General features: G+C 40.3%; 1 protein-coding gene across 1 annotated transcript in view; it reads left to right on the top strand.

The window, feature by feature from the left end:
- Positions 1–2,174: 2,174 nt before the first annotated feature.
- The window catches only part of LOC124117948 (inactive tyrosine-protein kinase transmembrane receptor ROR1-like), a 233,569-nt gene continuing 208,495 nt past the window's right edge, over positions 2,175–27,248 (top strand). Inside the window, exon 1 of the mRNA XM_046479969.2 lies at positions 2,175–2,398. Within this exon, the coding sequence (XP_046335925.1) occupies positions 2,347–2,398 (52 nt within the window). The 5' untranslated portion in view covers positions 2,175–2,346. The remainder of the gene's footprint in view (positions 2,399–27,248) is intronic.

The raw sequence follows: 27,248 nt of genomic DNA, 5'->3' as shown, positions 1-27,248 counted from the left end.
AAAGGCCTTTACCTCGCTGATTTCTTTGTCGTGTCTGAAATGTACCCAATGACATTTCGTAATTATATTGACAAACTATTGTTCGCGCAGAGACTACATGAGTGTTAACATTTAACGTCGCATCACCAATAGTTTCGGCGTCGGAAGTAATTTATATTTGAAAATATTCATAATTAGAGAATAAAATGAATTATGCATGTTCAAAAACATATTTCAGCTTTCGCGTGGCCATTGTTGGACCTGTGCGCTGTCTGTCCCTTGTAGCAAGCGGCGGCCAATGTGTGTGACAGGTAACATTGACATGGCGTGGATGCGAGAGGTGTACACACTCGCTTGCGGATCACCGACTCTGACAGTCACAACACCGCTGTTATGTCACACGCGTGGTGATCTGTAGTGGGGCGGAGACTGCTCCATCATAGCTGCTTGTCACTTACAATCACCTATTGACAAAATCGATGAAAGACTCGTGCGAATGAAAGTTAATACCCCACCTGTTGGAGACCGTGTGCATAGTATTTAACCACCACTCCTAATTAACACCTGTGTTAATTATCTAACAACATTGATCTCAGGCATGACACCGTTACGCTCGTGTGCTAACACTCAGTGAGCTAAATTGCACGCAAATCCGTGTGTTATTAAATATCATGTGAATTGCGCCGAAGACTTGGAGACCCGGGTATTGAGACTATCGGCTTGTCTTGGTGGCGGATTATTACATCAGAGTCAGGACTTATTCTATCGATAATGTATAACCAGCCAGGTGTTTGTGTCTCTGTTCGCACAATTTACACCTTGTGTTACCGGGGTACCAGTGATCTTACATTGTAATTAGACAAGACAAAGAGCGCTAGGTTATACACGAGCGACACATTGACGAGCTGTCGTCTCTGTTATCGAAGCCCAACATTGCATGGGAGCCCTCTCTCTTCCACGCCAGATAGGGGGCCCCGCAACAAGTCGTAAAGTGACTGTCCGTATAGATACAGGGATTAAGATGTGACAAGACTTCTATTTAGCTGATACCCTGTCAATAGGCCAGCCAATTTATAAACGATTGCCGTTGTTGACAGACCAACAGCGTGGTGCTTGCAATTCGCGTGGGGGATGGGGGCTTGAAGTTTATAGGAACACAACGCTATATACACATATCCCAATCGTATACCGTTACACATTATGGCGACGGGCAAATGTCAGCGCAGCGATGTGCATCTCCGCCTCATCATCACAGCCGGCAATGTCTACTGCAACTCAACGTTTCCCCGCAGCCGGAGTGTGTGCGAGGCAGTTACGTGTACACACAGCCCACTAATAAAGACATTGAGGCTTAATTTCTGAGATATTCCACCTCCACAGAATCTAGTCTACAATACATATACTAATTCCTTGCTGAGCCAAGTGTGTGATGCAGTTTTCCTAATTAGAGTGTGATAAACCATTTGCATGTTCATAATAATCAATAGGTAAGCCAAAAGGCCAGAATTAAGGTCGCACTAACAATATCATCAGAAGGATGGTTATAAGAAAATATTTAGAGTAAGCATCAAAGAATGTATGTGTACTTAAGGAATCGCCCACATACCTCAAATGATGACAGAAGTAATAGTGTTTCATTAGATACAGTAATTGGTGGTTTATTTCAAAATCAGAAGAAAAAGGCAATTCCGATGCATGGCCAAATCCTATATTTGTTGTTGCCTAAGGCACAAAGAATATATTTATTTGTTTCTACTCAGAAATCACAAATACGAAGATAACAGGTATATAAACACATGTGTCACAATATTAGCAACGTGTAGTTATAACAAGCATACAGTTATCATTGTCGCTGTTTTCCCCCCGAATCTCTTAAAAAGGATGAATAACTGATGTGGGCGTACTTTCATAACAATCGTTAAGTAATCAGCTGTCGTCCTCGCTGCGCTTATAATACGCCTCCCTCAAAGGTACAATGGTGCGAGTGTTGCTGTTGTTTCACGGCCTGTGAATTCGTCTGCAAACAGTACATGCTATATAGTGAAGTTTACTGTTATGATCCGCTATAACGATGTAAACAAATCCATGCTTTCTTAGGGCGCAGACATTTTGGTTCATAGTTCACGGGATTTTGCTTCAGACAAACGAAAACACGAGCGGCGATTGGCCAACGACACCTGAGGCCAGAGTTTGCGAGAAGTGGAGCGGGACTTGGCAGCTCAGTGCGCGAAAACATTTCAAATGCGCTCATAGTAGTGAGGGGCTAAGAAGTTTTCGCCTCGAAGAAATCAAGTCTGTTTTGTGAGTTCCCCGCGCGTTTCCAAAGGAAACTCTATGAGGATATAGGAGATAACATTTTCTACAAAAATGGCGCGGGGGACTTTTATTTGTGGACTGTTATTCCTGTTTGGATTATGCGGTAAGTGAACGTCTGCTTTCTATGCATAGATTCGTCTGCTATACGCTAGATTTGACACATGTGCCGCCGGGGGCAGTGTGTAATTCCTTAGCCCTCGGGTCCTACTTGTGTTGTATTGGGGGAATAATCAATGCCTCTTCACGCTTTGTTGACTCGTGACAAAGTATGGGGAGTAGTGGTACTGAGGACACTACATTAATCCGAAACCTACACTTTCAACTTGCAAAGTGAGATAGTCTTAGCTTTCAATAGCGCCCGTGTAGGAGTCGTAGTACTATGATGATTTACCTTGTGAATGAAGTGGTGTGTAGTAGCATCGCGCCGTGTTTGCACAGCGTATAGATTATGAAAGGGGCGGAGGAACTATGAAACTGAAGCATATGAAAAATACCAGCGACATGTTTCCGTGGGGTTATATCAATGTGCTCAACAGGCAAATGTTTTAGAAAATGGACCAAAGACAGTGGGTACCGCTGGTTAACTGATTGATTGAGGAAGACGGATGCAGTCCTCTCTAATCACGCGAGGTAGTCAATAAGAGACCAGTTCATTGAGATCAAGTCGGGCATTGTTCATACACATAAGCAACAAACGTGGAAATGGTTTCCGTACGGAATGTCGCAGTAGGTGCAGGCTGTAGAGAGAGGTCAGGCCGCCGGATTCCAAACTCTGTTCCGTGGCACTGTGGAAATCTGAGCCTTGGGTCAGAGGCCGTGATACCAGTAGGTTTTGTACAGTTCTTCCCGCATATCAAGCACTTCCGATGCTGATTTAGCACCCACCTTTTCGGACCAGCAGCCATATGCCCTAAAAATCTTATTGACAATCTCGACAACCAACTAGGCCAATGTGAGAATGAAGGCTCCGAGAAAGTTTAGTGAGTGTCGTGTTGTTTTTCGGCGGATGAAGATATCAATTTTCAGTAAAAACTCCCCAGACGTAAAAAGAACTCGACGGTCAGATAACGGTTTCAGAATCTCACATAGCACCGAAATATTATCGCCAACCTCAAAGAGAGTTGGGGGCAGAAAGTGTTATTGTATGCAGGTCTGCTTTTAGGCTTTACCAGTTCTTGCCATGGTATGTGAAGCGAGAAGTCACTCGTAACAGCACTAAAATAAACTTCTCCTGTCTTACTAGAAGCAGACATTCTGCCAATTATGTTTACATGTATATTCCACGGATATATAGCAGCCCTCACTTGAATAGTAGCCAGAGGAATTACCTATATTTAGGTAAATGTTTTCTGTGCTCATCTCATCAAATTTATCCTGTAACTCTTGCAGTGTGTTCAATACATCACCATTACCATTGTCAATTAATAAATCAAATATACATATTATATAGCCAAAGGTCCATTGTGCTTATTGACTTCTCCAATACAACACACTTTCATTCAATATACATTAATTAAATACACATATGCTTTAACTAAAATCATCTATTGATATAATGTTTGAAAATATTTGATCTTCTATTTACCTTTTATATATCATTCATTAATTTTGCATGGTTTTTTATTCTATTAAAAAATATGTTTGGTCCTAATGAATTAAAAATTAATATTAACATAAGTGTTGCAATTTTTACAAGTCTAATGAAAGTACATAATTTACATGCTATCGGAACATTTCTTTTGTTTATAGGTGAGAAGATTACAAAATACTGTTTGTAGTGAATTTCTTTTCTACTTTTCAAAATGTATATGCGTATAGATCTGTAATTGGACAGAAAAGAGAAAGGGTGGCCTCATCACTGCTTGTTGATGAGAATGTTTTTCTTTTAGTTAGGTCCTTTACCTGAACCTGAAAATGAGTCCATTAATTGTCTTAGTCAATAAGTTTATATTTTGCCAATACCTGGAAAAAATACTTTTCAAGGGGGGGAGGTAAAAATTAAATCAAAATGCTTAAATTGTTGTGATACAAATATCGCTTTCTTTACTCTAACAATGAAAGCCAAAATACTTTCTTGTCTGGTGAATACATCAACTGAATGGATACAAATTGTGCATAGAAGCATGGCAGGCCTAAACCCTCTTGCACATGACCTGATGATCAAAGTAAATAAATTGAATCCAGATAATACTGTTTCTATGAAGTGTGTGGCTGTCGTCAGTCTAATGTACAAGTATTTGTTGCATCCGATAGACATACCACTCCATACATTACCCATACAGTGAGGTAGTCAGGAAAACACAGCAAGTGATTAGAAGAGCAAGGTAATACATACCTGATGAACATTAGCAAACAATGAAAGGAGCTGTTGATGTGTTTATCACTCACTCAGTTGATGTGTTTATCACTCACTCAATTCTATAAATCATGCATTCTCTCTTATTTTCAATGTCAGAAGCACCCGAACAGAGTGGAGCAATTTTCTTCACTATTTGCTTTTGGATTTCAAACAGAGAAGTCAGTAAGGACTAACTTCATTATCAGCAGACTGAATGCATAAATCTTTTGCATGGTAGGATATTTTTAAAGAAGTTGAAATGCCACATGAAAAGAAACTGATATAGAAATTATACTTTGTTTTACAAATGTTAGTAGTGAGTTGCACATGCTTTAATATCTCATGACTAATAGGCTATATTACCATAGATTTTGGTTGATATGGTTGCTTGGCACCAGTTTGTTTGTTAAATGTTAGCAATATTTTAGAACATTGATGCTAACCTGAACAGATTAGCTGCTGAATGTGCACATTAGTCATGTTAGTCAGGCTGTGGAATGTTGTTTAACTGCAGATTTCTTTTCAGTTTGGTTTACATGCTTTAAGTTATCTATCTCTCAATAAATACTATAGCTTCATGAATGTCTGCCTGTTCTTGGAAGCTTTGTGTGGTGTAGTTAGACTTTGGAGCAAAGTATTTCTGGAAAACAGTCCGCGAAACAGGAGAGATTTCTATCTAGGCACTGGTTACATGGAACCACAACTTGGTGAATTTCATCAAAGCCAATGTTCCTATATAACTGCAGATATGAGGATAGACCACGATGTTATCGGTCTTCTCAGTTGGTTGCCCATCTCCTGTTTCTGGTATGGAGGTCTTATTGTATGTCTCTTATCAGAATATGTTTGTTTGACGGTGGTTATGCAAGGTGTAACTCCCTGGCTTCCCTGCCTTTGCCATGTACCATGCTAGGCAGGACCTGACAAAAGTCGCTCCTTTTACATATGCAGGCTTGGTTCTTACAGGGATGGCAGAGAAAGTTCTTTGAAGTGTGGCATGTACAGATATCAGAAATCAGATTGTATTCACAACTTGCAAGAAAGACACCTTTCAATATATTCAAACATAGCACTGTAATAAATCAACACAAATAATTTATCATTGTTATCACTGTCTAAATAAGGAAGAATTTATAAGGATCTTCACAAGGATGACATTGGAGAATGATGATAGGACTTCAGGGTTTTGTGTCGCGCTGAAATATGCATCCAGTGAAAAAACAACACATGGTTGGAAGCAGAAGATATATAACCTGGGTCCTGACAAATATCCCACATAAATTTATCATATAGGATTATGAATGGCTTTAGAAGTCCCTGTCTCCTAATGAAGAGTGTGTAAAGGTTATCATCATGATGTAATATTACCGTTACGTTTTACCTTGTCACATCTAAGAACTTAAAGTTTGACATGTAACTGTGTATTATGGCCGGTCCCCCACACTTCTCATGAGGACCTGTAAAATTGTATAATGTTTTACCTACACAGGAATCTGGGAGACTGTGTCCTTGTATGTTTGGAAAATAAATAAATAAATATATATATATATATATATATAGAGAGAGAGAGAGAGAGAGAGAGAGAGAGAGAGGCCATTGTCCCCCTTGGGTCCAGTAAAGTGTGTGTTTGCCCTGCCCTGCTGTTGGCAGGGGTGAAAGGGCTGGGACTCCATGCCCTGCTGACCTCCCTCCATAGCTCTACTTCATGCCATGTGGTAAAGGTATGCAGGGTCACACCTCTTTCCTCCATCACCTTGCTCATGAATTATCTCCATATAAAGCTGTGCCATTAATATTCATCTCATGTGGGACACAGGAGATTGCTGAGGAAAATTTACCATAGCTGTCATGTTGCTGTTCTTTAGCAGTTCTCCGTAGTGAGTTTCCCTTTGGTGGTGTATACCTGGGCAGCACTCCCCAGGGTCTCTGTCCTCCACCCAGCAGTGATCTCTCTCTCTCTCTCTCTCTCTCTCTCTCTCTCTCTCTCTCTTGTGATAGTTTTAGGTGATTCAGCTTTTTATCATGCTGTTATGTTTCAATGTTTTTCCAGTTATTTGATGTCATCTGTCACTTCAAGACTGGAATAAATAGAGGATATTTCATGTTTTGAGTGAAATATCATGTTTCTCACATAGAGTGAGGGGGATCAAGGAGATAAAACCTCCTCCTCCTCTCTCTCTCTCTCTCTCTCTCTCTCTCTCTCTCTCTCTCTCTCACCTTCTTTCTCCTCCTCCCCCCCCCCCCCCACACACACACAGCTTGGGATCTCAAAATTATTAGGTTCTCATGCAATATGTTAGAAAGTGTCCATCTGACCTGAACAGAATGGCTTTATTGCATCTTTGAAATTCTGTCTGATGGCATATTTTAAATGGCAAGACCTCTGATGTTGTGGTTGAGTGGCCTCAAGCCTGTGAACTATTATGCATTTTGTGACTGCTTTATTGGTGTTGACAGTTTGGCCATGATTCAGTGATCTCCAGCCAGCACATGGCTATCACCAACACAGCTTTAGTCAGTTCAGGACTGACTTGATGGTGCTCAACCATGACACCAAACTTGCTTTGCTAGAAGCATGATTGTCAAATACACATCTATCGTGTTGACTGACAAATACAAAATTTGTTCTCTCAATGTAAATAATGTGTACTAATGAATATTTGAGGGCCACATTTTAATAACTACTAACTTTCTGACCCTCTGAAGAAGTCCTGAGCTTTGATGAATAATATCCAACTCCATAGCACATTTTGAAAACTTGAGACTAGTGGCTTCTGTAACAATTATAGATACCGAAAGAATATATGCTGTGTTGCAAAAGTATACAGAGCAGTATTCATAAATATGAATGAAGGTTACATACTACATGTACTATGAGCACTGCAGTGGAGTGAAGGGTGTGCCCATTGATTCAGGGTGGAAGGGCAGTGTAGTGACTAGTGAGAGGCCTTGGGCAGGTCTTCTATAACTAGGTGCCTGGATCTTTCAGCACTAGGCCTATTCATCAACTGATCTAGTCCAAGCAAAACATGTCCAAAATTGATAATAGTTTGGGATATGTGTGTTTGCCTTTCCTGACTTGGGAAAATCAAATATTGATCTGAAAGTGTCAGAAATAAAATCTTCTTCATTTTGGATGGGAGTCACCAGAGATGCAGGATTCCATCTGTGCTTGGATGAAAAATACAGATGAACTGATATGAAAATATGCAGATTGTTTGAATTAGGCGCTTGGATCCATTTGAAGATTATTGCCAGTGAATTTAGTCAAATCATCTTTTACTCTGAGTGTGACTGATTCTATCAACTCAAGTTGAGGCTGATATGTTATGTAATTGAACACAAATATATGCTAGTGTATCCCAATAAATATGCAATCCACACCAACCAGAATAATGCATCGTAGATGACTGACTTGTGTTGTGGATGTCTTGGTGAAGATGTTATGACCAGTATAGATCATCTAAGATCAAAGATTGGTTCAGTCAGAGGTTCAGACATTGATCAAACATTGTAACATTTAAAAATATTATGGCACATTTCTTTGCAGTGTTATAGGAAGAAGCTGTAACTGTGAATGAGGAATGCATTGTAGCTGCACTTTATAAATAGCATACTAGCATCTGACTGAGCAGCTGAAGGAAAGTGTATTGTTGGGGTCAGATAATAGCTCCTAATATTCTCGCAAGCAGCACACCTATTATGACATTAGATGTGCATGCTCCAGTGAGTGGTAAGCTACAGATGCTTCAGTCTAAAGGCATTAACATATTAGAAAACCTATTGAGATTATTTTTAATGGCTTCACCAGGCACTTCTTCCACAGGATAGGGAGGGAGGTAACTGTAGGCAGTGTGTCAATGGTTGTGTAGATAGTCATACCAATTCTGCAGCAGCATGACAGCTGTAAATATGCCCTGTACAGTCAGCTGTAGGTGTTCCCCAGTACAGGCAGCTGTAGGTCTGTCCTGTACAGGTGTGCCATGTACAGTCAGCTGTAGGTGTGCCCTGTACAGTCAGCTGTAGGTGTGCCCTGTACAGTCAGCTGTAGGTGTGCCCTGTACCATCAGCTGTAGGTGTGCCCTGTACAGTCAGCTGTAGGTGTGCCCTGTACAGTCAGCTGTACGTGTGCCCTGTACAGTCAGCTGTAGGTGTGCCCTGTACAGTCAGCTGTACGTGTGCCCTGTACAGTCAGCTGTAGGTGTGCCCTGTACAGTCAGCTGTAGGTGTTCCCTGTACAGTCAGATGTAGGTGTGCCATGTACAGTCAGATGTAGGTGTGCCCTGTACAGTCAGCTGTAGGTGTGCCCTGTACAGTCAGCTGTATGTGTGCCCTGTACAGTCAGATGTAGGTGTGCCCTGTACAGTCAGCTGTAGGTGTGCCCTGTACAGTCAGCTGTAGGTGTGCCCTGTACAGTCAGCTGTACGTGTGCCCTGTACAGTCAGCTGTAGGTGTGCCCTGTACAGTCAGCTGTAGGTGTGCCCTGTACATTCAGCTGTAGGTGTGCCCTGTACATTCAGCCGTAGGTGTGCCCTGTACAGTCAGATGTAGGTGTGCCCTGTACAGTCAGCTGTAGGTGTGCCTTGTACAGTCAGATGTAGGTGTGCCCTGTACAGTCAGCTGTAGGTGTGCCCTGTACAGTCAGCTGTACGTGTGCCCTGTACAGTCAGCTGTAGGTGTGCCCTGTACAGTCAGCTGTAGGTGTGCCCTGTACAGTCAGATGTAGGTGTGCCCTGTACAGTCAGCTGTAGGTGTGCCCTGTACATTCAGCTGTAGGTGTGCCCTGTACAGTCAGCTGTAGGTGTGCCCTGTACAGTCAGATGTAGGTGTGCCTTGTACAGTCAGCTGTAGGTGTGCCCTGTACAGTCAGCTGTAGGTGTGCCCTGTACAGTCAGCTGTAGGTGTGCCCTGTACAGTCAGCTGTAGGTGTGCCCTGTACATTCAGCTGTAGGTGTGCCCTGTACAGTCAGCTGTAGGTGTGCCCTGTACAGTCAGATGTAGGTGTGCCCTGTACATTCAGCTGTAGGTGTGCCCTGTACATTCAGCTGTACGTGTGCCCTGTACAGTCAGCTGGAGATGTGTGCCCTGTACAGTCAACTGTACACTGTGTTGTAGATGGCTATTAGTGCCTGTCCCAATTGACCCTGCATGTATGCTACAAGACATGTATGGTACAAGTATTGTGAGGTCATGTTTTCATCAAACGCATTAGTCATGCCTCCCATCAGTACTGCTGTCTGTGATATTAGTGGGGACTACGCTGTCTGTGATATTGGTGGGGACTACACTGTCTGTGATATTGGTGGGGACTACAATATCTGTGATATTGGTGGCTTCTACACTGTCTGTGATATTGGTGGGGACTACACTGTCTGTGATATTGGTGTGGACTCCACTGTCTGTGATATTTGTGTGGACTACACTGTCTGTGATATTGGTGTGGACTACACTGTCTGTGATATTGGTGTGGACTACACTGTCTGTGATATTGGTGTGGACTACACTGTCTGTGATATTGGTGGGGACTACACTGTCTGTGATATTGGTGTGGACTACAATGTCTGTGATATTTGTGTGGACTACACTGTCTGTGATATTGGTGGGGACTACACTGTCTGTGATATTGGTGTGGACTACACTGTCTGTGATATTGGTGTGGACTACACTGTCTGTGATATTGGTGGGGACTACACTGTCTGTGATTTTGGTGGGGACTACACTGTCTTTGATATTGTCGGGGACTACACTGTCTGTGATATTGGTGGGGACTACAATGTCTGTGATATTGGTGGGGACTACACTGTCTGTGATATTGGTGTGGACTACAATGTCTGTGATATTGGTGGGGACTACAATGTCTGTGATATTGGTGGGGACTACAATGTCTGTGATATTGGTGTGGACTACACTGTCTTTGATATTGGTGTGGACTACACTGTCTGTGATATTGGTGTGGACTACACTGTCTGTGATATTGGTGGGGACTACACTGTCTGTGATATTGGTGGGGACTACACTGTCTGTGATATTGATGGGGACTACAATGTCTGTGATATTGGTGTGGACTACGCTGTCTGTGATATTGGTGTGGACTACACTGTCTGTGATATTGGTGGGGACTACACTGTCTGTGATATTGGTGGGGACTACACTGTCTGTGATATTGATGGGGACTACAATGTCTGTGATATTGGTGTGGACTACGCTGTCTGTGATATTGGTGGGGACTACACTGTCTGTGATATTGGTGGGGACTACACTGTCTGTGATATTGGTGGGGACTACACTGTCTGTGATATTGGTGGGGACTACACTGTCTGTGATATTGATGGGGACTACAATGTCTGTGATATTGGTGTGGACTACAATGTCTGTGATATTGTCGGGGACTACACTGTCTGTGATATTGGTGGGGACTACAATGTCTGTGATATTGGTGTGGACTACACTGTCTGTGATATTGGTGTGGACTACACTGTCTGTGATATTGGTGTGGACTACGCTGTCTGTGATATTGGTGTGGACTACACTGTCCGTGATATTGGTGTGGACTACAATGTCTGTGATATTTGTGTGGACTACACTGTCTGTGATATTGGTGGGGACTACACTGTCTGTGATATTGGTGTGGACTACACTGGCTGTGATATTGGTGTGGACTACGCTGTCTGTGATATTGGTGGGGACTACACTGTCTGTGATTTTGGTGGGGACTACACTGTCTTTGATATTGTCGGGGACTACACTGTCTGTGATATTGGTGGGGACTACAATGTCTGTGATATTGGTGTGGACTACAATGTCTGTGATATTGGTGTGGACTACACTGTCTGTGATATTGGTGAGGACTACACTGTCTTTGATATTGGTGGGGACTACACTGTCTGTGATATTGGTGGGGACTACACTGTCTGTGATATTGGTGTGGACTACACTGTCTGTGATATTGGTGTGGACTACGCTGTCTGTGATATTGGTGTGGACTACACTGTCTGTGATATTGATGGGGACTACACTGTCTGTGATATTGGTGGGGACTACACTGTCTGTGATATTGTCGGGAACTACACTGTCTGTGATATTGGTGTGGACTACACTGTCTGTGATATTGGTGTGGACTACACTGTCTGTGATATTGGTGTGGACTACACTGTCTGTGATATTGGTGTGGACTACACTGTCTGTGATATTGGTGGGGACTACAATGTCTGTGATATTGGTGGGGACTACAATATCTGTGATATTGGTGGGTACTACACTGTCTGTGATATTGGTGTGGACTACACTGTTTGTGATATTGATGGGGACTACACTGTCTGTGATATTGGTGGGGACTACACTGTCTGTGATATTGGTGTGGACTACACTGTCTGTGATATTGGTGTGGACTACACTGTCTGTGATATTGGTGTGGACTACACTGTCTGTGATATTGGTGTGGACTACACTGTCTGTGATATTGGTGGGGACTACACTGTCTGTGATATTGGTGTGGACTACACTGTCTGTGATATTGGTGGGGACTACACTGTCTGTGATATTGATGGGGACTACAATGTCTGTGATATTGGTGTGGACTACACTGTCTGTGATATTGGTGTGGACTACACTGTCGTTGATATTGGTGGGGACTACACTGTCTGTGATATTGGTGTGGACTACACTGTCTGTGATATTGGTGGGGACTACACTGTCTGTGATATTGATGGGGACTACACTGTCTGTGATATTGGTCAGTGTCTTACCTCTCATCAGTACTGCTGGTACAAGATAAAAACCACAGGGAAATGAGTCGTAGATAAATGTAATTTCCAACACTTTGAAGACTGCTAGTATTTTCCAACTAATCATTACTGTAGTGATTATGAAGTTAGTGTCTTGTTAAAGTTGTTAAAAGGTGGCTGACATCTGACAAACCACGTTGAATCAACAGCGATACAGGTCACGGTGTCCCTGATCCAACACAACTCACAGACATCAAAGGCCCCTGTATTTGGCCTCGTGATCTCAAACTCTCCGCTAACAAACCGACATGCAGGGTCTAACTCCAACCTTCCACTCAACTTACTGTTGGACCAGTGTCATGCAAGGGTGGTTGGTTGGTTGGTACGCTGGGTGAGCAAATGAGTGACTGCAGCACTCACCAATATCACAGCGATGTAATGGTGGCAGTCTGGACAAGACAAACGTGTGGTTGATATTATGACCTTAGCAATCAACTAAGTCATTGCATGCAATTGTGACATCTTAATTGAAAGGCCGTTGATTTATCTTCATTCTACAATGACACAATGACAACACAAACTCAAACGCTTGGTTATTGTGGAAATAATAAGTGATGTGGTATCGGTTGAGCCTAATAATTTCAGTAGGTTGAAAGGGTGAATTCAGGGATCAGCGAAGATCGGTTTTAATTTGCATATAGATTTGCTTTATGTACCACACCCTGATTTCTACCTGACTACTTGAACCTCTTCAGATCCGTGAAGAGCCGGGGTAGAATAGGCCTTCACCAACCCATGCTTGCTGTAAATGGCAATTATGAATGTTGCAAGAGGCGACTAACGGGATCGGTTGGTCAGGCTCACTAACTTGGATGATGCATGTCAATTGCGTGGATCGATGCTCATGATGTCAATCACTGGATTGTCTGGTCCAGACTCGATTATTTACAGACCGCTGTCATATAGCTGGAATATTGCTGAGTGCGGCGTTAAACAAACAAACAAACAAACAAAATTAAGACATAATAAAATCACATGGCAGATAGCTTGTTAGCAATATTTAAACTGACATCCTTAGAGAAAATGAATCCACCTTTGTAATGTTTTGTATCGAAGTACACACCACTATAATGGTGCCATGAACTATATATCAAAGCCATCATATTTCCATTGGTCCTGAAATCAGTGAAATACATCCAAGCCATTTTAGAATCATGCATTTTGACGTACCAGTGGTATCAAATCTACATTAGACCATGATAGGAAGTTTAAGCGTTGTGATAAGGCAGTCATGGCGTCACACTATGTGACAACTCAGCAGGTCAAGCTATGTTGATGTGAAATATTTGCTATGAATAACAAATGGACAAAAACACGTTATTTAGCAACATTTATGAAGTAAGGACAGTATTTGAAATTACCAAATGGGTGAGTTTGTGAAAGAAGTGCTTCTGAATATTTTATTTCTTCGTGGTAATGCAGTCTTAAGCCAAACCCTTGTCTAATGTAGATTTGATACCACTGGTACGTCAAAATGCATGATTCTAAAATGGCTTGTATGTATTTCACTGATTTCAGCACCAATGGAAATATGATGGCTTTGATATATAGTTTTACACTGCTTCATTTAATGCAATAATTAGAATAGTCTATATTTATGAAAATATGAATTTTTAAGAAAATAAGTAATTTTATAGTCCCTCTCTTCCTGTCACAGGCATTTACTTTAATGTATACCAGATATGCTCTTTAGTAGTCATTGAGGTCACTTGCTAGTCTTACTGAGTGTTGGCCATACACTTGTTATGGTCCTCTCACCTGATTGAATTGATGGAACTATGGAATATTAAGGATTTTTCTTTTAACTCCTTCTCCACTCAAAACAGAAACCTCCTACCAATGATGACTGATTTGTGGAGAAAATATTTATTATTAAAGTTGCACTAGTGAGATTTGAGATTTGCAATTGAATTTCGTTTTTTCCACGAGAGTGCAAACACTTTGAAGGATGGTTGTTAACAGAGGTGCCATGGAGCGTCGCTGTGGTAATGTCCATCTTCAACATAATCAAAGAAAGGAAATTAACAGGGAATTACATAAAAGGGGGTTTATTTCAATTAAATTTTAACTTTATATGTTTCAAAAGGATGAATTATTTAATTGAGATTAATTTAGCATGGAAATCATAGTAGAACCTGTCTGCGAGAAGCATTAAAGTGAGTCTCGGTGGAGAGATTGCCCTGTCTGGAGGTGGAGCTGGTCTCCAGGGTCTCCGTGCAGTGCCTCCTCACCACCGGGGCAGGCAGGCAGGCAGGCAATGTACACCCATGCACACAATGCTTGCCTTGCCTTGGCACCTCATATTTAGCAGACATTTTGGCTGTGTTGAAGGATTATTGCTTTTGTCATATTTTGAAGGCATGTCTGTATGAGATGGCTCGAAGCCTCCTTGATTAATGTCTGTTTTTAACATATGTGTGCATATACAGCACAAGGCAAACATTTTTTCTTACAGAAGTCTTTTTGAATGCCACGTAATACTTCTGTGTGAATTAATTATCAAATAACATGGTGAAGTGTTATCTCACAAAAACATGAGGTACAGAAGGTCACAGTTAAGTCAGCTTATGGAGTTGCATGTCCACCACCTGTCCGTCCATCCCTCCATTCGTTATCCTTCTGTTGACTTTCCGCTTCGCTGGAACAGAAAAGGAGCATTGTTGTCAAAGCTTTTTCATGGCAGAAAATTTATGATATTTTGGTATTCTTAGGAAGGCCCATGAAGTTGTCACTTCTTGAGGATATACAGGAACTCAATGATTCCATGATATAATCATGGCATAAAAATGAAAATTTTAGTTAAAATGTACTCATTAACCACAAGACCCCTATAACTAAAACTTTGAAGCAGTTAGGGGTGACTTTCCATAGTTAAGATCCTACGGTAATGCATTAATATTTCCATAGTAAAGACACTATTGCATTAATATTTCAATAGTTAAGATACTATTGTATTAATATTCCATAGCTAAGACACTATTGTGATACTATTGCAGTAGTTGAGCAATAGGTACTGATACCTGCAATTTAGATTTCCTACTGCCTCCGTGGTGTAGTGTGTAGAGTGTCTGCCCGTCAGTGGTATGTCAGTGGTTTGATCCCCTGGTCACATCATACCAAAGACCTTAAAAATGTGTACTTGTTGTTACTGTGCATGGTGCTCGGCATGAGGGGGATAACAACACAAGGACTAGACGGCTTCGAGTCAGTATAATGCGTCTGATTAGGGTATCCATGTTAAACTGCGGCATGGTATCTCAGTGAGCTAGCACTACAACACTGGCATGAGTTTGGACTAGTACAAGCAGCCACACCATCACACGCACACCTGCATGCACTTCACTATAAAAGTGAAATAAGTTTGATCACTATGTTAAACCCAATTCACCTCACCTCACCTCACCTTAGATTTCCTTGCGTTATTTGACATGCCAAGTCAGACTGGTGTAGATGTTGTCAGGAAGTTGAGGATTAACATTTTTCTGTTGTAGATGTGGAGTCTGTTAACCACATAGTTTCAGTCAGTCTATCGCCTATTTGAAGCAATAAAGCCAAGAATCACAGACTAACAGTCAAATAATGTGGTGTAATATACCACACAATTTTGGTCTATTTTACGACAGGTCACGTATTGCTTACAGCAACTTTGAATGAGAGTATCACCATAGCTATCTTTTGGCACCACTGCATTGTGATGTCATGTCACTCTATGGTGATGTCATGTCACTGTATGGTGATGTCATGTTACTGTATGGCGATGTCATGTCACTGAATGGTGATGTCATGTCACTGTATGGTGATGTCATGTAACTGTATGGTGATGTCATGTCAATGTATGGCTATGTCATGTCACTGCATTGTGATGTCATATGGTGATGTCATGTCACTGCATGGTGATGTCATTGCATTGTGATGTCATGTCATTGTATGGCAATGACATGTCACTGTATGGTGATGTCATGTCACTGCATTGTGATGTCATGTCATTGAATGGCAATGACATGTCACTGTATGGTAATGTCATGTCACTGTATGGTGATGTTCTGTCACTGTCTGGCGATGTCATGTCACTGTATGGTGATGTCATGTCACTGTATGGTGTTTTCATGTCACTGTATGGTGATGTCGTGTCATTGCATTGTGATTTCATGTCATTGTATGGCAATGACATGTCATTGTATGGTGATGTCATGTCACTGTATGGTAATGTCATGTCACTGTAGGGTGATGTCATGTCATTGTATGGTGATATCATGTCACTTTATGGTGATGTCATGTCACTGTATGGTGTTGTCATGTCACTATATGGTGATGTCATGTCACTGTATGGTGATGTCATGTTACTGTATGGTGATGTCATGTCACTTCCAGATCATATAATATATATAATCCATATGTTGTTAAATATTTAAAAAATGTTAATACTACCAACATAGATTTATGCATAACTGTTAACACAGTCCTCTATACTAGGTGAATCTGGCATGATAGTTTACGAGAGTACCCCTTGTGCAAAAGAATGCACAATAACCCCTTCTTTCTTTATTTGGACAGAAATAAGAAATACCTATCGCAGAAAAAGATAGATACCCTAAAACAGACCAGTGTGCATCTTTAAGGCAGGTGGCTCTGATAGTTATCTGATATAAATTAATGAACAAATTTCTGAATGAATGTGTCTCTTCAAGCACTGTGCATTCACCGCTGTATTTTTAATAATTTCTTCACACAAATCTGCAATCTTGTAAGCTTAGTTTTTGAGAATTGTTTTGCATCACTTTTGCTTGAGGCAAGCATTTTTCTGACAACTGATCCACAGATAAATAACTTATAAAGTGAATCTGCGATCACTAATGAAAACATAGATATGCATTTTAGGTAAGCAATAATATAAAAGTCAAAACTTCAAAACAAAATCAGGAAAGTGATTTCCTTTAACGATTTCTCATAACATGAAATGATTAAAAGATTGTTTCTAAATTGTGTTCTTTTTCCAAATAAACACAAACACCTCAAATAATTATTTGTAATGATTTAATTACTACAATGCACAATTAAAATTCTGACTCTTCATTTCAGTTAAACCATGCAACTTTTATACTTTTAAAACCAGCTTTCAACTTGCATGTTAAAATTTAGCAGTGTATTTGACAAAATCTGCAACATAAAAATGACAAAAAAAAGTGATTTTCTGCAAGAAAGGTACATTTCTGGACAGAGTGGGCATTTCTGCAAAATATTCGCAACCACGGAAAACATCAGGCACTGACTGTATTTATACTTCTATATTATGTTGATCATTACATTTAGTGGATGTTGACTATTTGTATTTTAACGTCTATGTATTGTGATCATCACATGGACAGTTGCAATGCTTTTTTTAGTCCTCTTATCTTCTAAACGAAATGTGGTAAAACTTGTTGCTGCAACATCTGCCTTCAATGTTCCTTTCAAACTTACACTGATGCCATCTTCCCACATCAAGCAGTCCATATTATACTTACAATTGGTTCCTCAAAATGGCTGAAGTATCACTGCAGCAGGTGAGCATGAACATATAACTTGGAAAGTACCTGGCATCTTTTGTAGGACCTTTGTCTGGCGTTTTACTTCTGAAGGACAATTCTGTTCAGTGACAAACTGTATGAATACCATGAAACACCAGGTTTTTAGCAACTGTTCCAGAAGTTGAAAATACTCATTTTGTTTTACAATGTCGATCCTCCAAGTGGCTGCGACCTTCATGGGACTAAAAGGAAGGAGCCAGGAAATGATTTTTAACTTTCTTGACTTGATAACTACAATTTCCTCAACATCTTAGGACTTCGCAGACTTAATTTAAAGGCAATAAACTGTGTCTCATTTGAGGAGAAAAAAATGCATATTTGTGTAGTATTTGAGAGAGAGACCGAAAAAACCATTTGAGTTATGTAGATTTTGTAAGTGACCCTGGAAGACAAGAGAGTGTGACTTGTATGTGTGGTGCAAGGTTATGGATTGCTATGGGCACCAGATGCCTGTGGATACCAATATGTTTGTAGACAGCTGGTTCAACATATTGGATTTACTGTGTTCGCATACTCTGTAATCTTTACTGTTATAGTCCTCACTTTTTACCAGATTCTGTCTCTATAATAATGTCAGAGACTTAGTTTTTTGCTCTTTTTTGATGGAGTGTAGGAGGTTCAAAACCATTAATCTACAGCGTAGCGTAGTGAGTGGACATTGACAAGGCTGGCAGTCATCAGATGACACATCCTCAGGAAAGTTTCACACATCCATTTGCACCATAAAACAAAATCATATGTGTACATGCCTAGTGGATGTGTGTGCCTTACTGTCATGACTGGACAACAGTAGACTTTTCTAGGCACCTTCCAGTGGCTACTCTGATAAGGACTGCCAAGACTTTGCCTGGTAAAAATATGATTGAGAACAGCTAAATGGGTGTCACAAATTGGCTAATTGATTGAGAATGACTGACCAGTAACAACTTGATGAGGTCTGACTAGCAACTACTTGATGAAGTCTGACCAGCGACTACTTGATGAGGTCTGACTAGCGACTACTTGATGAGGTCTGACCAGTAACTACTTGATGAGGTCTGACTAGCGACTACTTGATGTAGTCTGACTAGCAACTACTTGATGAGGTCTGACCGACTACTTGATGAGGTCTGACCAGTAACTACTTGATGAGGTCTGACTAGCGACTACTTGATGTGGTCTGACCAGCAACTTCTTGGTGAGGTCTGACCAGCAACTACTTGAGGAGGCCTGACCAGCAACTACTTGATGAGGTCTGACCGACTACTTGATGAGGTCTAATCAGCAACTGCTTCATGTGGTCCGACCAGTAACTACTTGATGAGGTCTGACTAGCGACTACTTGATGAGGTCTGACCAGTAACTACTTGATGAGGTCTGACTAGCGACTACTTCATGTGGTCTGACCAGCAACTTCTTGATGAGGTCGGACCAGCAACTACTTGATGAGGCCTGACCAGCAACTACTTGATGAGGTCTGACCAGCAACTACTTGAGGAGGCCTGACCAGCGACTACTTGATTAGGTCTGACCGACTACTTGATGAGGTCTAATCAGCAACTACTTCATGTGGTCCGACCAGTAACTACTTGATGAGGTCTGACCAGCAACTACTTGATGAGGTCTGACCAACGACTACTTGATGAGGTCTGACCAACGACTACTTGATGAGGTCTGACCGACTACTTGATGAGGTCTGACCACCAACTACTTGATGAGGTCTGACCAGCAACTACTTGATGAGGTCTGACCAGCAACTACTTGATGAGGTCTGACCACCAACTACTTGATGAGGTCTGACCAGCAACTACTTGATGAGGTCTGACCAGCGACTACTTGATGAGGTCTGACCAACTACTTCATGTGGTTTGACCAGCAACTACTTTATAGCTACATACTTGATAAGGGCTTTTTGGCCACCACTACTGAGGCTGTTGCTACAAGAAGGGTTCTTGTCTCTTCTAGCCGCTATAATGAGAGGATTAGCTCTCTCTTTAGTCAAGTATTTCATGCACCAATCATAATGATATTTGATGCAGTAATTGGCCAACGTGTATAATTGGCCAAAACTGCCATTTTATTGGTAATTGTTGCTGGTGTAGATTACAAAGTAGGAATATTATATTGGAAGGGTCAGACAGTTAATACTGTGGAAAGGTCAGGCTATTTATCCGTGTTTTGTAGATGGCAATGACATGTGACTAATTCCTGATGCAAGTGATAGGGGCATGCTCCATTAGGGCCGATACTGATGTGTTTGATTGGCTTCTCATGGACAGCTTGCAGAAAAGGTTAGGTTGCATTGTGTTGCTAGATGTCACATGTGACATAAACTTTGAAAGCATGTTTTAAGGCATCCAAAATGCCAGACAGTCACCTAACAGATAAAGAGAAAAAGATATAAAATATTTGGAGAGTCAAAACATTGGTTCAGCAACAGAGCTCCTCCATTATTGGTGGCATTTAATTCCAGCAAATCTACATGCCTAGATGTATGTAAATACATCCTTTTGACAATAACCTGTAGCAACTTTCTAGGTGAAATAATCATCCTGCATATTTGGGCTCTGCCGTCAGACATGAAAGTTTATTTTGTTTGAAAGTGTTGTGTAGTGTAAGCATTGATGTGTTGGTATGTAGTGGAGTGTGAGAGGGGTTGAGGCAGGGGAGAGATGGGGGCCTGATAAGGCAGCACAAGAGCTGCAGCACGTTTCCCACAGCCAGGGGGTGATCGACAGACCCTTGTGGAACTGCAGCTTAGAATGTCAAGATCTACCATAGATAAGCAGAGTCAAAATGAAGATTTGTACCCCATTTATAATTAGTCATGTGAGAAATATATAGCCTGTCCTACAGAATTTCCTTCATGTCCTCTACAAGGTGCAACAGGGGGTCCAAGTTTCATGTGGACTGGAGGAGCTAGTGAAAGAAATAGCATTTATGCGCTAGACAATTAATTGGGAGACACTACAGGCTGTGTTTGTGATCACTGCATATTGTTCTTGGCAAGGGAATCACTTGCAGTGATGACTTCCCAGAACGGCTTGTGAAGATACAAATTACATTTTCAGTTTGGTGACGGGGCAAATAAATACTTTATACATGACATATAACTTTGTAACTAATAAGTGTACATAGTTTACATTGAGGACTTATAAGTTATCATAAATATATTGCAAAACTTGATAAGCTTTCTTAATAAACCAGGTTTGTTTTGTTTCATTTAAAATATTTGACAAAGCTTAACAAAATTAGGTCTGCTATACTATTTTTATATAAATTTCCTATATTCTAATGTGTGGACATGCCAAAATAGCATGAATAGCAAAATTAAGATTTAAAAAATTATTTTCAACAAAATCAGTAATGGTATATCGTGTCCCTGGATTTTCTAGTTCATTGGTCACTTGAATGTCTGATTTCTTTACAGGCCTCCTTTGCAGCGTCAGGCAATAAATAAATACTTTTTTATTCAAATTGTGTGAATGGCGGGTGCTCCAAGTAGGGCAGGACATGCTTACCCTTTTTACATACACTTGGTGTCATCACTGATTTTCAGTGGTCCATTCAATCAACTCACGGATTATATCATCCATCGAACTAGACAAAAGATTTGACAAAGCACAAGCAGGATTTAGATCAGATCACAGAACCACTGACAATATCTTCATACTAAAAACCATCATACAAAAGTCTAAACAGCTAAAGAAGAAACTATATGTTGACTTTAGCAAAGCATTTAATTCCATCAGGAGAGACGGTTTACGTTATAAGCTAATGCAACAGAGCATTAAAGGCAAGAGATCCTAAAGGGATATCACAACCGGTTCCCTCATACACTGGTGTAAAACAAGGATTTACCTGCAGTCATACTTTGTTCAATATCTATATGAGTGAGTGACTTACAGGATTACCTTGAAGCAACAAGACATGGCGACCCTCCAACATTATCTGACCAAAGCATCACCCACTTACTGTTTGCAGATGATCTGGTCTTGTTATCAACCCCTGCAAAGGGATTACAAAACAATCTAAATAGTCTATGTCAGTTTACAGAGGACTGGAAAATGAATGTCAATACGTCAAAAACTAAGATAGTCATCTTTGGGGGTCAATCTACTGATATGAAGAGACTCAAGACTAAACCAGTTGAAATATGTGACTGTTATAATTATCTGGGAATTGTATTCCACAAAAATGGTTCATTCAAGCAAGCAATAACGAACTTGAAAACCAAAGCCATGAGAGCGTGGCACAAGATCAAAACTAATATCACAAGTGATTCCTCATCATCTGTTACATCCCTATTACGTCTGTATGAAGCACTGGTAGAGCCAATAGCAACATATGGTTCAGAGGTGTGGGTCTCTCAACTCATTAAACACCAAGACGTTCTACAAAACTGGTCTAAACAGCAAGTAAATTCATTAAGCATCAAGATTGCAAAGAGTATTTTAGAAGTTCCTCACAGAACAAGTAACATCGGCTGTCTGGCAGAACTTGGACTCTATCCCCTTAACATTTCAATATTCATATCAATGTACAACTATTACCTTTGGCTATTAGATGTGAAAAATGACAGATTACTCACTGCCGCCTTCAATGAAGATAAAACATTGAACTCATGGACCTCTTCAATAAATACTCTACTCAACTACCTTTTTCCTGATCTGGCTCACAATTACATCTCTTCTGGAAAATTTAAGGAAACTGTACATGAAAAGTTCACGTCCATATACCTCAGTGAAACTGACCAAGCCCCATCCACTAAACCACATAAGCTCAGACACCTCGGGAAAATAGGAGACAAATTCGGAATTAAACCATATCTGAAAGTAACCACCGCAATAGAACAGCGCAAAGCAGTTACAAGGCTAAGACTCAGTGCTCACGACCTTTAACTCAGATACTTTAACACTCCACAAGAAAGATTATGTTCCTTCTGTGATATTGATGAAATAGAAGATGAGGAACACATCCTGTTACAATACCCTCTGTACAAAGACCCACCTTGGCTATGCACCCAATATCTCTAAAAATACTTTTAAATCCACCAGAACCTTTTGCAAAAATTATCTCCAATTTCATTCACAAAATGTTCAGGCAAAGAAAATCTGCATCAGGTGAGTCTAAAATGTATCAATTGGATACATAATGTATCCGTAAAGGCTGTCTACCAAACTCCCCATGTCATATTCACATGAACATAAACTTCAGAACATGAACATAAACTTCAATTTAAATTAGGCCATCAAATTGTTGAGGTAGTGGACTCCTACTCCTATCTTGGAGTGGTACTAATGAGGACTGGATCTTTTAAGGCCGCTGTAAATACACTGCTGAGAGGAAAGGCCATACGAGCATGGTATAAGATCAAAAGTTCACTGAAATCAACTTCTCATCTCCCAGCAGACATTCTCATTCGCTTGTATAATGTCTTAATTGTACCCATTGCGTCATATGGAGCCGAGGTATGGGGCTGCAGTCTTCTAAGACCCTCACATGAAATGTATCATAACTGGTCTAAACAACTATGTAATGAGATCACTATCAAAATAGAAAAGCAGATTTTAGGAGTACCAAAAAAGTCGAGTAATATTGGATGCCTCAGTGAATTAGGAATATACCCTCTTACTTTACAAATATATATGTCCATGTATAGATATTACCAGCGTCTGAGAGGCTTGGAATGTGACAGGCTCTTATTCGATGCGTACCAGGAGGATATTCTCTTGGCCTCACAAAAAATGTCCTGGACATCCTCTATCAAATATATGATGGCACACCTACTTCCCAAATCCAACAGTGAAAATGCTCCTTGCTCAGAATTCTATGAAGCTCTTCAAACAAAATTTAGAAATATATTTCTCATTGAAAGTGACCAAGTAAACACTGATAACTCCCACAAACTTAGGCATCTAGGACTTATTAAAGATAAGTTTGAACTTAAGAAGTATGTTTCAGCTGTAAAATGTAAAGATCATAGATTAGCTTTAACCAAATTAAGACTCAGTTGCCATAATCTGGAGATTGAAAGAGGCCGATACACTAACATGCCTGTCGACCAGAGAATATGTAAATTATGTAACCTAAACAAGATAGAAGATGAAAAACATTTCCTTTTGTACTGTCCAAATTATCAGAATGAAAGGCGGATACTTCTTCGAACACTAGACTAACAAAACTGCCAAAATGATAATAAAATCATAGCAAAAATCCTGAACCCCTGTCCTGAAAAAGCAAAATATGTTTCACAAATTATCTCTGACATGTTTATTAAAAGAACCTATCTTATAGACAACATCTAGATATGACCTTATGATTATTATGTCTTATCAATACAGTATCAGCATCATTAAAGTACACGCTGCCAGCCACCTCATGATATATATATATAAATGTTTATACACTATGAATGAAAATAATATGTAATATTTATATATATAATGTACATTATGTATATCTACCTTTCATGTTGATAGTTATATTTATGTCCATATGTAGATAGTTTGTACCCTGCCCTACGAGGGTGTTCTGTACAATAAAATTCTTGATTCTATTCAAAATGGAACTTCTCTTGATGGGGAATAATTTTCTAAGAATCTGTAAAGGTACATTTCAATAATATTCAAATGTTCATATGCCCATACTCACAACCATACAATAAAGCTGGGGCAACCATGATTCACACTTCCATGATGTGGCCTGATGGGGATCGAGGCTGTACATCATCACCACATCTGACTGGGGAGTGTCAGGCCCAACTCTAGCCAGTTAGCAAATACTTGGATGATGGGCTAACTCTCTGGAGGCATCAAAAATGTATGCCTGTTGACAGTTAACAAGTCCTGGTACAGCCAGTATTCTAGGGTGTAGGGCAAGAACTGAACAGATCACAAACCTTCAGTAAATGTTCAGTATGAAGGAAAACAGTAACTGTCTTTTGAAGATTCGTTTTTTGTTTTGTTTTTTTATTTTCTCTTGGAAATTTCATCAACTGATTGAATATTGGCATCATTTATTGTTAAAGAGATCAAAGTTTTTGAATAAGTAAATGTAAGAAATACTCCAATTACTAACATATGCCAGTGTTTGCCATGTGTAGTAGGGCTGTCCTGGCTCCACAGATAATGTTAACTGTCCCTGGCTGTCAACAAGTTGATCACCTTCTTGTCACCATCACCTAACATGAAGTGTATATAATCCAGCTTGCTGTCTGTCACTCATGGTGGGGTCATGTCACATGTGTCCACCTCACAAGTAGGCCTGGTGAAGAAACCACCTACAAGTCTTCATCAGCTAGCAACAAAAGGTTACTAGTTTCATTTTTAGTTGTAGGAAGTTGTGTCCATCATGGGTGGAAATACCAGTAATGCCAAGGTTGTTGAGCGTACTGAAGTGCAATAGTTCATGACGGGCCGGCTGACAGCTAATGCAGTGGTTAGTGCAGACCCCCCTAGTTCCTGGAAACAGGCCACCAGATCTTTGTACTGGCTAGCCGGAGAGTGTCTTCTTCACCAGTTATGACATCTCTTCTCTTATCTGTGTTTCTGCAGGATCCATCTGAAATTGGTTTGCAATTGGTTGATGGAGGCTACAATCTGTTGTTAGAAATGAGAATTTAGTAGGGCCAAGACACGTCAGGTAGACTGGTATACCTTCTAGCTGAAGCCTTTACTGCCAGCCAGGACATTTCCCACGATGGCAATGTTTACAAAGCAACAGTAATTCTGGTTTTAAAATGTTTGTTCAGAAATCTGCAGTATTCCGCTTGTGTAATTTTAGAAGAATGATATAAACAAAACTTACCCCAAGTTTTAGGAAGATGAATGTATCAAAAACGCAGGAGAATGTAAGGAAAGAGGGTGTAAAAGGAATGCATTGTCTTTGAAAAATTGCACTTTTGCGATTTCAGGACAGTATCTTTATCTTTTTTCTTTTTTAAAATAATGAATAATAACTAATAAATATTGGTGTGTCAGAGAAATAAGTGTATGTTTCAGATCAGTAACTGAAATTCTGTCTGTAATAAAAATACCAGCACCCCTGTGAATATTCAGGGGTTGATCCCTCATGCCAATATAAGGATGGATACAAAGCCTGTCTTCAGTAGTACTCATGCATCTGTTTCTGCTTTATCTTGATATTGGTTTAAACAAGTGTTACAGTGGCCACTAGTCATCGGCTGAATTTACATGCAGCCTAGCAAGTATACAATAACAATTCAGAGAGGACTAGAATTGACTACCCTCTTGATTTGTTGTCTGATTACCCTGGTTCCATGTAGTTTGTGAAAAGTTTACATGAATTTTGTGATACTTGTGACGTAAAGGTTGTCTTTGTCTATGTTATAAGGTTTTATTGGAAAACTCTCACTGTGGCAAATGCCAATGTTTTGTGTTTAACATATAGAGAGTTGTTCACATTCTGATCTATAATGTAACCTCCAGCATTATCAAAACACATATGTTCAGCTCCAATTTCAATATCATTTATATTCTGTAGAGTCTGCTTATTTATTGCCAGCCTAGACTGCGTTTTGACTGAATTGCTTGCATTGTCCCCATTGATAGTGATCCTGCCATGGCTCACTCAGCCATAACTTATTGCAATGAAACCAACATGGACAACAACAGCTTGCATCATACTCCTGACGTTACATAGTAAATTATGCAGCATGGAGACACTGTTGTGGATAGAATGACAGATTCCACAAACAGGCTTCATGCTGTGGCAGTTGGTGGGACAAGACCAATTAGGCTGTATACAACAAATACAGCTGGCAACATCTTGATAGTTCAGTAACTACACAGTTGAAAAGGACAAATTTTATTGTTTGTGTTGTTGAAGAATATATATGGAGGGGATTATTGTTGTTGCGATAAATGAGTATTCACAGGAATGCACTCTTCATTTCTGTCCCTGTAGCAGGAAGCCATTCTTGTTTTTATTTCCCCTGGCTGAAAGCAATGTAAATATCATCTTCTCTGAAACCACTGCTCTGATGAAGCTGAATGTCACAGCAGCCATTTCGAAAAATGTACTTACAGCATTACTCTGCCATTTTTGTTCAAAATGTAATGTAACTTGATGTATGTTTAGTTGGTAGTGAGCTCAAACATTTTGTTTTCATTATTTTTTTTACGATAATTTGACCTTTGGGTTTTGACCATGCTCTTAATTTCTCTCAAAATGAATTTTGGTGCTTGCAATCATCTTCTCCTAGCTTTGAATGTGCCTGGCAAGGGAAACTGAACTTAGACATGTATGCTTCTTCTTTTGAAG

Source organism: Haliotis rufescens, unplaced genomic scaffold (genome assembly GCF_023055435.1).
Source record: "Haliotis rufescens isolate VD_foot unplaced genomic scaffold, xgHalRufe1.0.p SCAF_2, whole genome shotgun sequence".
Taxonomy (NCBI): Eukaryota; Metazoa; Mollusca; class Gastropoda; order Lepetellida; family Haliotidae; genus Haliotis; species Haliotis rufescens.
Note: the sequence above shows the minus strand (reverse complement) of the source record. Positions and strands in the feature narration are given on the sequence as shown.